Below are 17,282 nucleotides of genomic sequence, written 5' to 3' on the forward strand. Positions count from 1 at the left end.
ACAGGTGTCATATTAAAAACAGGGCTTAATTCTAATGCAACTATTCCCACTCGCCCTTCCCTTTTCATTTTTGTGCCTCTGTAATGCATGAATTTCTCCTGCTCATAAAGATTAAAGGAACAGCTTTGCTGGAAGGAAAATACTTCTGGTTTGTTTGTAGTCCAGGTACATTCGAGATGGTCTCAGTACCGGCTCCCTTTCTCCTCTTTTCTCCAGCCACGCTGGCTCAATGCTTGGAGGGAAAGAGAGGGAGAGAAATAAAGCCTTCCCTGGGATGAGAGGTAATTCAGGATCCATTGAAGCGAAATTTCAGGCTTCTTTTGAACTGTGACCCGCGGCCGCCGGCCGGGCGCTCCGTGGGCTGCGCAGCCTGTGATGCATTGCTGACTGCTGTCCACCAGAGACCGAGCCCAGGCCAGCAGTTCACTTACAAGTTTACACTGGATTTAAGTCAAAATGCTAAAACGCTGGTGTTCAATCACTGCTAACTGTGCGCTCGGCAGACAGCTCCCAGCAGACTCTGTGCTTGTAAAATCCAATACGCCACATAAAGTAAGGGTTTATGGAGGTGCAAGGGGTTTAGAAGACATTTTTTTTCCCCTTCCCTCCTGCTTGGTTTCTTGTGAGGCTGCTTTTCAGGCGCTGGGACGGCTTCAGCTGCGTCCCGCACATAAACCAGGCAGCAGCACAAAGCGCAGAGGGCTGCGTACAGAAAGGCACTACCCATTTCCATAACCTTTCCCCATCTCTCCTGCCCTTCCTCTCAGGCTGCCTGCAAAAGGCAAAGTCCATTTTAAGGCCATTAGTTACATGTTGATGTGATGATCAGAGTCGGGACTGGTGCGGCTCCCATGCACTCGCTTTCTCTCTCCTCCCTTTGCAAAAAGCTGGCACGTTTCACGCCCGCAAGCATCACACGCATTTCTCAATCCCCGCTAAGAATATTACAGAGCTGCTCAAACCGCCGCTGTTAAAGGCTAACGCCAGCTCAAGGAAAAGGGTGCCTGCTTTGCCAGGAGGGATCGTGTAAATCCAATGTACAAAGCCCCTAATTTAGACTGTGCTCACATATCCGCAGGCACTGCACCAGACCTGCGTAAGGTTTCCATATGAACAATGTGCACGGTGCAGACTTCAGTCCCAAAGCGTTGGCTAATGTTCAGTTTTTATAACAGTTCTTTTAAAAGAGTAAAGACAACCAGCCGAAATAGTCTCACCAGGCATTTGATGATCTGTTCTGTACCCCCTTAAGGTAGATGATTTTCTGGGACTCAAAAAAATATATATTATTTCTTCCTCTTTTTTTTTTTTGCATAAGCAACTGCCCAGCAAATTGATAAGAGTCCTTTTTAATTAGATAGTGAAGTTGTATGGGTAATGTTCCATATAAAAGGTCTATAAAACACAGCAGAATTAATAAAATGACTGCTTCTCATTTAATTCAGGTCTTCCAAAGGGATCCGTATGTCTTGCTTTGGTCTGTTTGTAGTACTTCTCTCCACCAACCAGCCATGAATTGATTAAAATCACATTCCTCACTTAAAACTGGAGCCCAGTTGGTAAGAGATACTGGATAATAATTAAGGTCTGTGCACAGACACGTGAACCCCCATTAAAAAAAATACCAAAAGGAATCATTGTGCATCGCTTGGATTATATGCAAACACAGCTCATGTTGACAGCTACCTCTGGATGACTCCATCAGTACACACTTTATCTCCAGCTGTCCAAGTAATTTTCCCAGGATTTCGCCCCTCTTTTTCACTCCTCTCCACACAGATGGATTAGAGCAACAAACGGTTTACATGCTGCACATCATTAGCTATCCTCCCTCACTACCCAGCAGATAACAACTGGGCTCTATCATCAGGACATTCATAACACCTTGACACTTTTACAACTATGCTGTTCTCTGCCAGAGCAATCTTCTCTTTTAAAGCATGAAGCTAATTCACGAAACACCCGTTGGAAAGTACTCTGCAAATGCAACAGGGGTGGGGGAGAGAAGAAAAAGCACAGCCCAGAAAAGGCATCTAGTAAATAACATAGTTAACACTGTTTAAAAAAAAAAAATCAAAAGAAAAGCAGCGCATTCTTTCTCTCCAAGATACCTCTCTATTTTCCCATTGCCTCCATCCCACAGTGAAGGACGTCAGCAAACAGCCACTCATCTGTCTGCTGTATTTCAATGCTTCCATCGCCGTGTCATCCAGGCACCTTCAGCGCCTGGCGTCAGCGTGGCTCTCTGTGATTGCAGGCTGAAGCACGCAGACGGTTCGGCTGCGAGGGTCCCCGTTCGGGTGCTGTGCTCCTGGCGATGGCTTGGCTGCTTCCCCTGGGGACGGGGATGGGTTTCACTAAGGAACCTCTTTGCAAAGAGAACGGTTGAAGGCTTCAGTCAGTAGTGTGTTTGCTGTTGGGTATTACCAATGGCTATTCTGGTTTTCCTAAACTGCCTGCAGTCTCGGGGCATCTTGACTTGAAAAGATTTGTTAATAAAATAATGTATTCCCTGCATATCTTGGGATCCTGCTTCAGAGACCATGCATGCTCAGACATGGGCTTACATTCAGAATAAAATACAAGCCTACATCAGCCACTATGGATGGAAAGAAATACATTTTAGCAGCATTTTCCAAGCTTCTCAGCATGCCCCCCTGCCGCCCCAACCATACATTTTAATGTATAGTACACGCTTGTTTAAAAAAGAAATACATACGGAGAAAGAGTAATTACCGTAGCTTAAATTCAGCCTGATAAGAAGGGCTTGCACAGTCTGAGCAGCTGTTCCACTGCCAGTCAGATTATGAAAATATAATCCTAGAGAACCTTGTCAAGATAAATACAGAGCATGAAATGTATAGGCAATTTTTCCCCAGCCACATATAATGATCAATTCCAAAGCCACAAGTGATACCAAAGGACAAAATAAGATCTGTCTAGACTTTCTCACTTACAAAATATTGATCATTCCAATGGTAAACTGGTTAGTATAAGTGTGTTTGGCTTGAAAGGTCATGAGCTTAACACCTGACAAGGAGTTATTCAACCTTGATATAAGTCAAATTATTGCAGTGTTGCTGGAAAGACTTTCTCTAATAAAAATCCCTACCTGGTCTGAGAATATCTGAAATTTGTCTTCCAGATGTCAAAAGAAAAAGCGGGGTGGGGAAGCCAAGACTTGGCATGGGTTTCTGCTGGTTCACCTCTATCTGATTTTGCGAGTAGAGGTCTCAGCAGTCAGTTACTTTCTGGGCAGACCATGGGCAACATCTGCTGCACGGACAGCAGCGGAAGCTGTCACTGATTGAAATGGCACCTCCATTCCCCTAAGAGCTTCTGGTGGCTCTTCGTTCCCAGCAAGGGAGTTTGCTCGCTCACCTACCTGGACTTGCAGATCCAGGGCACCCATATAGGGGCAAAAAATCACCATTAAAATGGGAAATGTTGACTTTGGAAGGGAAGCAGAAGGGAAAGGGTCAAGCAACGCCCTTCAGCATGTGGGTGGGAAATGCTCTGCGGCATTGCCTTCCAACACCTCCCCTTCAGAAAGTCCTGTGGGGCTTGAGCGGTGCATCAGAGACACAGTCCTTACCCAGCCTCCTCCTTTTTTATGGGGATAACTAGCAAGTGCTTACAAGGACTATTAGGAGCTTGATGTAAGTTTGCTGGATCTTTTCCAAGAACTATAAATACCTGATCTATTTTGCTTTATTCAGTTCTTTTTGTTTTGCTGATATGATACTAGTTAAGGTTAATGGGGTTTGCTTTAATATTAGACACAGGATCACTTAACTACCTTTAATGAACACTGGAGTCAATGCATTGTGGAGTAATTCACACAGACACTGCCTCAGGTAAATCAACCAGAAAAATGTAAGCCAGTCAAACAAATAAATCTGACCAGCTGTAAATGTGCCAGATTTTACACCAAAATATATTTGAAAGCCAATGACTTAGGCACATCTAGGATATTAAAATGGAGGGTTTGGAGTCTGTTTCTTTTCAATTGCTTTTCCTTTTTAATGTCCCCTGCACATCCCTCCCATGCCGAAACCAAGCTGAGAGTGCAAGAAAAATTATTTTCACCAGTGTTTCTAATAGAAGCAAATGCTCTGCAGCTTTGTGCCATTTTTTTATTTGGAATGAAAATGGAAAAAAAAAAAAAGCTTTTTTATGCTGGCTATCTCAACACAGGAGAGAGAGACAAAGAGGAGGACAGAGAGAGGGAGAGGAAAAATTGAGAGAAAGAAAGAGGAGAGAGAAAAAGAGAATGAAAGAAGGAGAAAGAGAGAAAGAAAAAGTAAGAAAGAAAGAAAGAGAGAGCAAGTCATTTTGTCTGAGTTGGAGAAAATTGTGACAGTGAAATTCAAGACAGGATAATACAGTAGTGTCAATAAATATTTATTAACCAGAAATAGGAACCAGAGGAACCCGACCAACTCAATGAAGTTAGGGGGTAGTTTACTTCATACTAATGCAAAACTATGCTAACATTAAAAATGCTTTTACCTCGTAACACTGAAATAGTGAACCAGGTATGGAGGAAAAACACCTCCCAGATATTCTTTGAAGGAAGGCAGGCAATCTCTTTAAGTACTGAATTCTCATAAAAGCATGCAATATTTCAGCAATAAGGAATGACAGGGTGTTCATTATCGGTTATTAATGTTTGCCTAAATGGAGCATAAGGCCCAGGCCTTCAGGGGAGTGCAGAGCTCCCAGCATTGCTTAATTACTGCCTCTTCTTAACCCAGCAATGCCAAGCTCTGATGCAAAGCTCTGCTGTCATAGACTGGCTGTATTATTATATGAGAGTAATTCTGTTTGGCTGTGAAAAGGAAAAATAATGCATTTGTGAAAGCTATTGCACAGGTGACAGAAGTTAATCAGTTTTTCTCCCCAGATAAACTCCAGACAATACAAGGAATTTGACTGTAACCATCGCCTCAACTTGCAACCACTTTGACCCACGCCACTAGTTTTCAGACATTACACTATTCCAGCATCTGGTCCGTGCAGCACAGGCTGGACAAAACTTCTAGGAGACAAGAGGTTTTTTTCTTTTTTTTTTTTTCCAAAAAGGCTGAAAAGAGGTGTTGTTCTTTCTAGAATAGCCCCTTTTATTTCTTTATTCCACCAAATGTTTCAGTGCAGGAGCAAGCTCATTAGGATGTGCTGGCCTTGGGGAAGGGGCTTGCTGCAGATAGTAGAGGAAGACACGCGGGCAGGATTGCTTATTTACTGAAGGTTGTTGCTACAGGTGGCGCAGCAGGTATAAGCAAGGCCATATATCCTTTACTGCTGCTTTAGGAAAGACTGTGGCATCAGGTAAGGAAGTGGCCAAGTAGGGAGCAGCTGAGGCTGCACTCGGGCAGAAGCTTGAAGGAAGCCAAGGGCTTTGGGGAAAAGAAAAAGCCCTCATTTTCTCTGTATAAAGCCAGGTCAGCTAATTCATCCTAGATCTGAGGGCAGTGGCTCCCAGGTTCCCCCTGTCCACTCAGAAGAAATTTAATTTCACAGATTGAGACTTTACTTACAGATATTTCAACCCTTATGCACAGAGGAGACTGAATGCCACCTACCTGACAAGAGCTTGCACGAAACTATAATTAGCAACAAACTCATAAAGAGTCAAACCAAATTGTAATATATGACTGAAAGGTATAGCTGTTACACTGCAATATCATAATTCCTTACATAAGTGTGGTGGGTTTTTTGATGGGAGGATGCTATGGCTACTTCTTCCAGGTGAATGAGTGCCTTGACTTTAACACCTATTCAACAACTAATCAAATGCATTATGATTGCAGACAAGAAAAATCATGGAAGGCAGACTGTTAGCAATAAATCATAAATAATAAGGGGATCAAATAAGCTTCTATTAACAATGTGTCCTTCTATTTATTTGTTTATATTCTGTCTACAGAAAATGTGATGCTGGACTGGGGATGGCTTAGGACAACCTTCTGGCGTGAAGACAGCTACAAAGCACAAAATACAAAAAATGAACTCAGAAAGAAACAAGAAAAAAACAGCGTTTTCTTGGCATCAACAAGAAGCTCTTTATTTTTCCTCAATTTTTCTTTTCTAAAAAAAAAAAATGGAACTAAGACATTTACAGAAATGAGACAAACTCTCTTCAGGTGACAGTATTCAAGCAAGCATGTTGTTTTATTGAATTTAAATCGAAAGGAAAAAAAGAGAGATTTGGAATGGGATACAGTATCAGGAGAACTGAGAAACTGTGAACTTTCAAAGAAAAAAAACTCCTTAAAACTGTGAACTGAGAAATGGATGGAAATACCATTTAAACCCCTGATTACGCTCTGTGTGTTCTTAAGGAGACAACATCATCTTTGCTAACTTGATGGTATTTAAGGAATGGTTTACAACGTATCTTTTATTATAATCTTTTAAGAAAAAACCAGAAATATTTAATTAGCTGTGACTTTACCATTTCTGTTCAGATGTCTTCTTGCACCTTCTTTTTCTAGACAGCGCAGATGTATTTGCAGCCAGCAGTCAAGGGCAGGAAAGATTTCTTTCCTTAATAATCTTTTTATTTGCCACACCCAATAAAATCCTTGTAGGGAAAAAGAATCAACACAACTACCACCTCCCAATCCATACCTAAAGCCTAACAGACAGTAATTATCAAAATAAAGAGGAAATCCCGTATTGGGCTACATACCTACCCATTAATCAAAACAACAGAAAATATCTGCAGCATTGCTTTTCTAAAATAAGACAAAAGATGCCTCCTTGGGTTACACTTTGAACAGGCTATAATCAAAAGAAAGAGAACCAAGACTAACTAAGCCCCAGGAAGCCGCATTGTCCCTTTAACCCGCAGTATTCCCCATTTCCCATTAGTACTTAACATTTTTCACTATGTTGTGACTGCTATTATTTCATTTAACACTGGTTAATCTGTATCTGAGGTATATGGAAACCCTCTAGATGATAAGATTGGACAGGTTCCAGTGTTGGCAGTTTTCAGTGTGCACACACTCGTGTGTTTTGATCCTTCCAGGAGCTCCCTGTTATTTGGACTGCCTGCCAATTCGTTCTTGGATCAGCCTCTCGCTCAGCTCCCACAGGGCCGTGGCCGTCGCTTCGCCCTGCGCCTCCTGCGACGGCAGGCAGCGGCAGCAGTTGTTGAAGTACATCCCTCCCAGGCCCTCCAGCTCCGCAGCCGTGGCACAGTAGACAGTTGTGGCAGCTCCTTGTTGCTGGAATTTAAAAAAAAAAAAAAAAAAAAGAGAGAAAAACCCTATATAAATATATATACAGATTTTTTATCATTGTAATTTTGACTGCAGTCCTTTGAAGCTGAGTCTTATGAAAGCATCGGTGAAAAGCATCGCGGCTGACAGGGTAACCCGCCCGGTGACAAGGCTGAAACCCTGCTGAAGGTGCTGCCTGCCTGCCTGCCGGCCACTTATTTGCAGAACACCTTAGCGAGGACATTTTTTCTTTTTCTTTCCTCTATAGAGCAAAAGAAAAGAAAAAGGCAATCCTGAACCACAGCCCTGGTTTCGGGTCTTTTGCCCCTTTTCAATAAAAACCTGGATCGGCAGCAGGGAGCGTCTGGCCTGACGCAGAGGGGCAGGCTCTGCCCAGGCGGTGTTTGAAACCAGAACAGTTGAGCCGGATTTCAAAGCAGCGCCTCAAAGCTTCCTGGTTTCCCTCTGCAACACAGAAAGCACTCACCATACACCTTGGGCACCCCCGCTTCCTAAGCCTGACCAGCAATGCAGGCTGATATAGGTATTTTGTTTGTTTGGGTTTTTTAAACCTCTTGTACAAAATTAACCTGGGCACTCCAATTAAGAACCATCATGTAAAGTGCAATCGGGATTGGTGCCAAACCTGCCCATATATCTTTGATCAACAGTTTCACTGTGGCAGTTGTCACCGCTGCCTTGTAAGAATGTTTATCTGCTGCAGGCAGAGAGAGGTTCTGATTTTGCAGAGACGCAAGGCTTTCCAGTGGGTTTTTTTGTTCTGTAACAACCATTTCTCATGTCTTATAATGCTTTAAGAAATGGAGCGTGTAGATTAGAGGCTTTTGTAGATCAGGAGGGTTTTTTCTTTTTCTTCCTTTCTTTTTCTTTTAAATACCAAGTGAACTTATGTTCAAACAGGAAGAATGGGTTTCTCTGAATTTCTCTAACAGAAACCTGGAGACCGAGGCCACAGGGTTGGGACAAGCACCCTGGCACCGGCGATGGGCTACTCCCTGGCACAGATTAAAAGCGCAGTGCCAGAATAGCTGTAAAAAGGGCAAGAAGCTAGTTTGGTTTGTAAACTATAATTAAAAATAATAGGTGAGAGTGCACAGAAAGACACAACACTAATTTAAAGCCAATACAGTTTATCTGGCATCTTATGATTATTTATGTACATCTTAGTCCTTTCTGTGGTAACTAATTATGAGCTGATAGGAATCAGAATAAAGAGGCTGCCAAGTATGATTGAAAAAATAAATGAAGAGAAATTAGATGTTGCCACATTAGGATAATTTAATGGGGAAAGAGAATAGGCTTCAATCTCTTGTGATTTTCCTCCGTCCTTTTTTTCTGGCCTTTCATTGTCACAACCAAGGAAACTCAGGGTGCTGTTAGGGGGTCAACCTGCAGAAGACCTCTACTTTGCATTCTCATCCTTCAAGGGCAGCAAGCAGTCTAAAAAGCCCCAATTCTCCTTAATTGAGGCATCTCAATTATGTAACAGCAAAGAAAGGCATATTTGTTTGCAAGACATGCATTTTTCTCAGAAGATGGGATTAATCTGATAATGACTCCACAGCTTAGAAATGATCTCCCACCACAAGGTAAAGCAAAACTGTCTGTATTAAGTATTTTGAAAGGCATATATTTATCAACAGACCAAAATATTTTTAAAGTTAGTATAATACATAGTCATCCTCTTATTAAACCAATATCTTTTTTAAAAAAGAGAAAGTATCTTAAAGGCGGTAGGAGAAATGGAAGAGAGTTCTACTAAAAATAATATTAATAGAGAACAATAAAATTCCTGTGCTCATTTGAACTATCCTATAAAGCTCCACAGCGCAGGTATGATCGCCATATTCAGCTGTTTAGAATGATTCAAAGCCCCTGAAGAGTATTATTAGTTTTTTGCAAGCAATTCAACTGGACTTTTATTAGAAAGGTAAAATTAAACTAAATTGCTCAATGCAGAGTGAGAGCCCTTAAGCTATTGCTGAAAAGCATCCGTCCAGCCAAGCCAAACTCAGGCTAGCTCTAACAGAATTCAGCTAATTCATGAAATGGAAGTTTATCAGAGCAGTTTAAAATCCAAACCAAACAATAATTCATCTTTTCAAATGAGTCAAATTTGATGACTTTTAAACAAAATTCTCAGCAGGCAGAAAAACGTCCCACAGTATAACAGCAGTGCTTTATACCTCGAACATTGACACAACCTAGACTCCAAAAGAAGAGAATAGTTTTCCCTGTGTGAGCGTAGGATATTTACTTTAAGCGATAAAAGATTATGTGGCTGGAAGCCCAAAGCACTTTATCTTGCGATGCCTCCAGTGTTTCACTGAGAACTGGATGTAAGCAATGTGCCATTTGCTTTTTGGCTGTGTATATCTTTACTTCTTTCTAAATGTTTCAATTGTGTCGGCTGTTTTGGAAGAAGAAAGTTCAATGGTTCTATCATTGAAAGAAAAGTACCTTTCTTATTACTTAAGAGAAATGCAGTCATATTTATCCCTTTGTTGACAGAGGGTAAAGCTTTAATATCTCAGAATAATGGACAAACACGAACTCATCAAGCCTAGGAGCTTCCTTCAGATGGCAAAATTACGAAACAGAAGGTAAATCCCAGGTTCTCAAAGCCATTCAAGCATCTAATTTCCTTTGGTGAATGTGAGCTAGCTGCCTTCAGACACATGAGGATCTGCCTAAGCGACTCGCCTAAGGACAGAGGGGAACGAGTGTCACAGAATCACAGGAATCAAATCACACTTTGGGTCGGGAGGGATGTCAGGAGGTCTCTAGCCCAACCTCCTGCCCAAAGCGGGACGCCTAGGAGCCCTGTATATGCCATGCTGAACAGGAAGGTCCTGAAGGGACAAATTCCTCCTTTGCATCTATGACTCAGATACCACAAACCTCCGGGAAGAGCCAGAGCTGCAGATAACTGCAAAATGCCTGCACTGCCAGCCATGCCTAGCCAGGCTGAGAAACCGCTTAGTTTCTCAGTAAATATTGTTTATCCCTCATGAACACAGTCTTTTGAATGACATCTTTATATGTTGGGCCTTATGACAGTTTAATAACAAGTTTTAATTTTTTGCTCATCAGCTTTCCTGTTCACATATCATCAGCATACGACAGCAGAGCATGTTAGGGAATCTAATTAGTAAACAATTCCATACTGCTGATACAAGATGAAACATTCTTAAACCGATAAAAAGAGCACTTTAATCACTGTTGAATGACTTTCAATGCCAAGCGGTTTGTGCCATGTCAGAACATAATTTGAAGAAGATTAGAGTACTATATAAAAGAATTAATGTTAACAACTTCGTTAAAAAATGTCTTAAACAATGAGCCTGTCAGTTGTCACAGACTCTCCCTGATCTGTTGTGATTAACGCCCCCTCTCCCAACAATTTCAACTGATAAACAATGCTAAAAGCGCTGGGCAACCTAAACATTTTTTTTTCCATACGTCCGACAGTTGTATAGGGTGCTAATCACCAGAGCTGGGGGTCAGCCTTCTTTAACCTGCAACAAAGGCAGTGGGTTGCAGTGATGAATACACAGGATAAAGAATTTGTGAGAAGCCCAACTGAATCTTTAATCATGCCTCAATGCCATTTCCGATCCAGTCAAACATTTGAAAGCTGCTAGGCAAGCACCACACTATCAATCTTTCTAGCATACGTAAAATTACCCAGGAATCTTGTTTTGGATTAAGTTGAAGAGTGTCTTAGTAATAAGGGTTCATCATTCTCTTCCGCAAATCATTTGTCAGTTTTGTAATACAATCTTCAACTGCAGCAGGGTGGGATTTATACAGCAGTTGCTGTTTATTTATAGTTGAAGCTCATAGATCTAAATTATCCATCCTTCCGAAATCCTTTGTTGAGATGAAAATACTAAGTAGCTACTAGTTCATAGGCATTTATTTCATAACTGCTAGCTGTCAATTCGTAACTGATGGCACTGAATACAAATTAATATTGAATACCTTAACAGTAAAAGAAAAGGGGTTCTTGAGATACAGTATACGGTAAAACCCTCATTAATATATGTAATGCATCCGTTAGTATTCTAAGATACCATTTATGTTCCTGATAAGAAAACATATTACACAGTTAATGTTTAGTTTTCAGATTTGTCTACTTTCAAATGCATGTTTATTTTCTAAAATTAGATTCCTATTCTGAAGCAAGTTTGCATACCAAGCATATAAATAATAGAAACAAAGCCATAACTTATCTGTAGATTTATCAACTACACATGAATAAGATCCACTCTAAACTCTGTTAAGGGCACACAGATAGCACTAAACATTGCCTGCCAGTGAGATACGATCAGCTTCTTTGAAAAGGAGGTTTTTATTTTCTTATGAAAAATTAAGGATAAAGGCCAGTTATCTCGGTAGCCTGAGGTTAAGTTTAGCACAGTGCCTTTTAAAAGATGGCCAGTGGAAAGAGGTGAATTCAAAATGATATGAGAGGCAAGTATTTGTGACAAGGGCCAGATTCAAAGCAAGCAGCTCAAGTGAAATAAAAAGGCAAGGGCTTCCTTAAAACTCTTCAGGCTGTTCCTGTTATTCATCTCAGGACTATTAGACAAAGCCAACACTTCCCTAACACAAAAATATCAGATCCACACAACGGCACTGTGAACATACCATTTATAGCAGAATAACTCACTACACAGCAGTGTGAAGATGAGGTAAGCAGTGTGAAGATGAGGTAGTATGAACATATTCCAGATCATGAAACCAATGGGGTCTCCCATACCTTCTTTGTGCCTCTGAAGAGCACCCTGAAGAGTTCAAATCCGTTCTGCTAGAGATGGAAAAACTCTCCACCAGGTAGCTTCAGCAAAGGTCATTTCCTGATTTGATGTGAAATATAAAATCTCGTTGGAATAACAAACAAAATGATATGGAGCCCATTTCAGTTCCAAATCGTCCAAACAAAACCCTAAAGTTACGGTTGCAATTTTATATTCCTTGAGCCTCATCTTCATCTGGTGTAAATCAGCACAGGTCCGTTGCCTTCTCTGAGGCTCCACAGATTTGCAGTTGCTGAGGATCTGCTCCGTTGCTTGCTGCAAGCTGATGTTGATATTCAGGGCGAGCGGTCGCAGGGACGTGCTGCCCGGCTGCTGGGGTGTGCGCCCATCCGGCTGTGCTGGGCACAGGCTGCCCGCAGCGGGCTGGGCAGCCACTGCTCCGGCTTGCAGCTCAGCAGCCAAGCTTTGGCTTACCTCCTGGAAGAAAACTGCCCTCAGAATGGATTTGTTTCCTTTTGGGATTGCTAGCAACCCCCAGCTGGGATTGTCGTGCAGAGTTTTCTCAAAATATACTTATTCCTTTCTCTGTAATGTTAAAATGTTTCAGCAGATGAGTTGAATTGGTAGTTTTTCCCATCAAGCTCAAGTCTTTGTGAATAACGCAAAGTGCAATGACCTCTTCCGAAAACACTAGCAAGTCTAAAATCCTCCTGTCCTCATTCAACCTTCAGGATTCCCCAGTATCTGAAGTGGTTTTAGGAGCAGTCTTTTAAGAGCTGTTTGGGGGTATCAGCCACAGCTGAGGCCAGTCGTAGCTGAGGGAGGGAGCTACTTCTCAGTGCCAGGCATTACTTTGCTCTGTTTCCTACCGGAGTAACTCAGAGCTGTGAGGGATAGTCACTTTTTGTAAAATGCAGTGAACAAGTTTCAGTCTCGCATGTGAGATGACAGGAGAACTGTTCAATTCCTGCTGCAGTCCTCTTACTCAGAGCAATCCCAGATGCACAGTTATCTTATGAGTAACACTCAGAATATGTATGTATTAGTCTCCTGTAAGAAAATAGGATTCCCTGATTGCTTTTTGAGCAAGGAAATATGAAATTGAGACCTGCCTTTGCTATTTTGGGTGAGTATGATAAACTGAAATCATATCTACAGCTAAAAAAATAAAACTTTGGAGCTGCCAAATATGATCTAAGAAACAAATCAGGCTCAGTTGACTTCAGGTCCCATCTCCACCCTAGTGCCAGCAGGAAAACGTGACCTGAACTGACTCTGTAATTACAGTCTTTTCAAAGGTCTCACCGAACCACATCTAAACCAGAGATTCTCAACCACCTTCCCTTCCCCCATCACCACATTTAAACCAGCAAAGCATCTCTTAGAAGATAATACAACGGATAAACCAAAATCTATAAGGTCTGCTTTTTTTCCTCTGATGTATTCCTTTTTCAATTAATTCCCAACTACAAAGACTCAAAACTCCATCAGCTTCTCTACTTGCAAAGCATAGTTGGTTTCAAGCTGTAACTTTTCTTAGCGTCATTAAGACCTTTACACATCTACAGTGTTCTTTACATACATTATAGAAGATAAGTGTGCTATGTTCTTTGAGTAAGGAAACTGCAGTAGTTCACGAAAGAGGATTTGTTTTCAACTGTTGAGGCATTAAGACCTAGTGATTATTTCAACTATTCAGTATATGCAGCTATATTTAACTTACATTCTGGGTTTTAACTTTGCAAAAAAAAAATGTGTCCATTGTAATAAATGTATTTTGATAATGCACCATGTTGTTTGTGTTATGCAACACCCCATATGTTCTCAACTACGGCAATGATAGTGCTTGAAAACTTCCAACCTCCAACATCCAGTGTCAAACAGATTGTCTGCAATCATTCCACAGGAGAAAAAAAAAATACAATACAGGACATCAAATCAGGAGAACTGGGTTGGTTTCCTCTTTCAACTTTTACTTCCCTGGTGAACTTGGACAAGTCACTTCAACTCCATGTACCTCACTTTTCCCAGCTGTAAAATGGGGAGAGTACTATTATTTACCCACCTCACAGGGGTGTTGTGAGGACTAGTTCAGATTTATGGAGTGCTTTCACACTTATTGTTGAAAAGCACTGTGTAAGTATGAAGTGTTATATTGTAAACCACTGTTAAAATGTGTAGAAGATGTAGAACAAGGTTGGCAAAATAGCTGACAAAAATGTAATTACCTTTTAAAATCATGCATATTTTTCTCTATTGTATAAACTTAATTCTTTAACCTGTGAAGCTGTCTGCTATACCGGGCCCTATTCCAGTCTCTTCCCTCTCTCATCCTGTTTCTTTTTGCCCAGCTTACAGAGAACTTGGTAAAACTCTTATTAGCCAAAACACCATTGAATTCTTCAGAAATGGATGCTTTAGAAGGAACCAGCCCCTGAAAGGGTGATCCATGGGTTCATCTCTCCTACCCTTTGCATACGCTAGAAAGAGCCATCATGGCATACCAGGGCTGGGATTTCGTTGCCTAACATGGCTCTTAAGACATCTGAGCTGCCTTAGGATATCCTGCATGCTCTACAGCTGTACTTCAGAAGGGCACACATTTCCCGTTGGTCTGGTATTGTATTTGCCAGCCCCTCACAGATATCAAAGATAAAACCATACAATGTTGAAGACAGTACCAGACACCTATGTCCGTGCAACCTAACTGCTCTTACCACAGCACCTGGAAGGCAGCTGGTTCCCACCGGCAGCACTGTATTCCTTCCTTTTCCCAGTATCTTATTAAAGTCCACAATCAGCTTCTGAAAATTGTTTCAAGCCTGACACAGAGCCACCTTAAGCTTCAAAAACTTTAATGAAGCATATGGCTTTACCTTGCCCAACCAGCATTTCAACAGCAAGAGCAGCAGCACGCCCCACAGGCTGCTCACCCTGGCCTTTTTGCCCACATCACATTTCCACGCAGATCACTTCTGCATCTTCTTCTCCTGCCCACTGAACTCCCATTCACACCTGATTTACACTTTTAAGACATCATTGCTCCACTGAAGTGGCAGTTTTGAACACTGCATGCAAATTGCTATGATCCAGTATTGCTTCTCTCTTCTTCTCGCACGCTAGCACAGAGCAGTGGTGCAATATTGCATGCTCCTGCTCATTTCTGGATTTGGGAAAAAGCCCTGAGGAAAATTATCGATCTTCATTTCAGAGTGTAATGGGGTAAGGGTGCGGTCAGGTTGACCACATTACGTTGCTGTCTGTTGCTTGCCCCCTGCCCTATGTGCCAACACTGGCCAGTGGAGTAAGAAGCAAAGCGCATGTAAAAGACAGTCCTTGGGCATCACAGCAGCACTATTGGCATCTGATCTTACCTGAAAATCTCTGCCACTCACTTTCTGAGATTTTGCAATGTACATTTATATAAACTTGAATCCTATCACGACTTGTTGGCCACCGTCAAAAATGGAAATCCTATGGAGGATATTGGAAATCCTCCTGAAACACATAACCTGCCAGCTGAAGGCAGATTCTTCCGGGCAAGTGTAATTGGAAGAGTTGAGCAAACAGGTTGTTGACAATAAACATATCCTGCCAAAAAGACAGATTAGATATGCTGCTGCAACTAAATCATCAGAATAGGGCTGGCTGGTGTTGGGGCATACGCAGATGAGAATTCGTTGAAATCAATTCTGTTATTAACTTACGCTGACTTGAAATGTTTTACGTTTTTGCTGTACCTAACTTTAATTATATATATACTTTATAGAAATGTATGTATACATACGGTACTGTATATGCTGTATATATTTACATAGCTTTTTAATACTATTACTAGTCAAAATTTAGACTTTTTCATATGCAGTATTGCAAAGAATGTCATCACAATACTGTCATTTGGCTTCCTCCTTCATTGCACAGATAATTTTTTAGACTGACTTTCATTTTAGATATGAGTGGAAAAAAAACCCCACACAATACAATGCTCTTTAAGCAAGTGACCTTTTGGGACAGATATTTAACAAGCTGTTTGTTTAGGTTTTAAAGATAAAGACTGTTTTTCATCTGTTGATACACACACACATATGCACATAAACACACAGACACACACATTTCAGTAATACAATGCATTGAAAAACCACAGGGTGTTATGATGGGAACATATCATGGTAAGAAATTAACTACTAACTCCGTCTTCCAGAAACTAATTAAGGGAATGTATTTTGCAATAATACAGATCTAGCAAACAGGCCTCTAAAGTCTAGGCTTAGAGCTGTAAGCCAGGCACTCCTGTATTATGTATGTGTGATTTTCATAGATAGCCTGCTGTAAAGTGTGCCCTGTTAGTGCATCTTTCAGGCTCAAAGACACTGGCCTTGTTAATATTTCATTTAGTACATACTGTAGAGTCTCATTTATATTACTTCTATAATTAATGGTGATAGCTTAGGCACTGCCTTTACAAGGAGAGATCCCCGTATGTTGGTCGATGGATAATGAGAAACAATAGTTATTTCATTCACCAGCAGCTTGTTGCTAGTTAGTAGGAAATTATCGTGTGTACTGTTGCTTTAATTGCCAGGGTAAATAATGCTGCCGCTGTGTTAGTGAACATTTTAAAGCACTTGATGCAAATAGACTAGAAACAAAACACAAAAAAAAAAATTACCTTTATTATGCTATACCTTAGCATAGGGAGTTAAAAAGGTATGTCTTAAAACATTTGCGTTCTATCATGCAAATATATCTTAATATGCATGTGCTGACTATTCAACTACTGTATTTTAGGAAATACAATTATGCTGCCTTTCTCTTCTCCTGTGTAGACTGTAAATAACTGTAGATCTTTCTCTTGTTTTCCTATGTAAATATATGTAAATACTAACAAGCTATGCATGCTGATATTCTAGGCGATTTCAGGTACTTTTATAATCTGAAGGCATGTACTTGAACTGGTTTGTTAAAAAAAAATCAACTCTCTCAAATCCTTTAAAGCTCATTAGAAATTAAAGATTTCTTACTAGACTGGTTCCTTCAATCTCAGTTGCTTTTTTGTTTATTTTTTTCCCTGCTTTGCCAACATTGTCTCCCAAGACCTGCCACCAAGGGTGCATACTCCAAGGCTGTTTTCTCCAAAGCGTGGAGTCCCATCTCAGGATGCGATTCACTCCCCAACCGAGGATGTGCACCATTTAGATTCAATACCATCCCCATTTGTAAACCTCAACAGAGACTCGGAGAGGGGGAAAGTCTATCCCCTTTGCTCTGA

General features: G+C 41.0%; 1 protein-coding gene across 1 annotated transcript in view; it reads right to left on the reverse strand.

Moving 5' to 3' along the window:
* Positions 1–6,147: 6,147 nt before the first annotated feature.
* The window catches only part of WWOX (WW domain containing oxidoreductase), a 534,927-nt gene continuing 523,792 nt past the window's right edge, over positions 6,148–17,282 (reverse strand). The window contains exon 9 of the mRNA XM_050904127.1: positions 6,148–7,235. Within this exon, the coding sequence (XP_050760084.1) occupies positions 7,047–7,235 (189 nt within the window). The 3' untranslated portion in view covers positions 6,148–7,046. The remainder of the gene's footprint in view (positions 7,236–17,282) is intronic.

This window comes from Gymnogyps californianus, chromosome 12 (genome assembly GCF_018139145.2).
Source record: "Gymnogyps californianus isolate 813 chromosome 12, ASM1813914v2, whole genome shotgun sequence".
Classification (NCBI taxonomy): domain Eukaryota; kingdom Metazoa; phylum Chordata; class Aves; order Accipitriformes; family Cathartidae; genus Gymnogyps; species Gymnogyps californianus.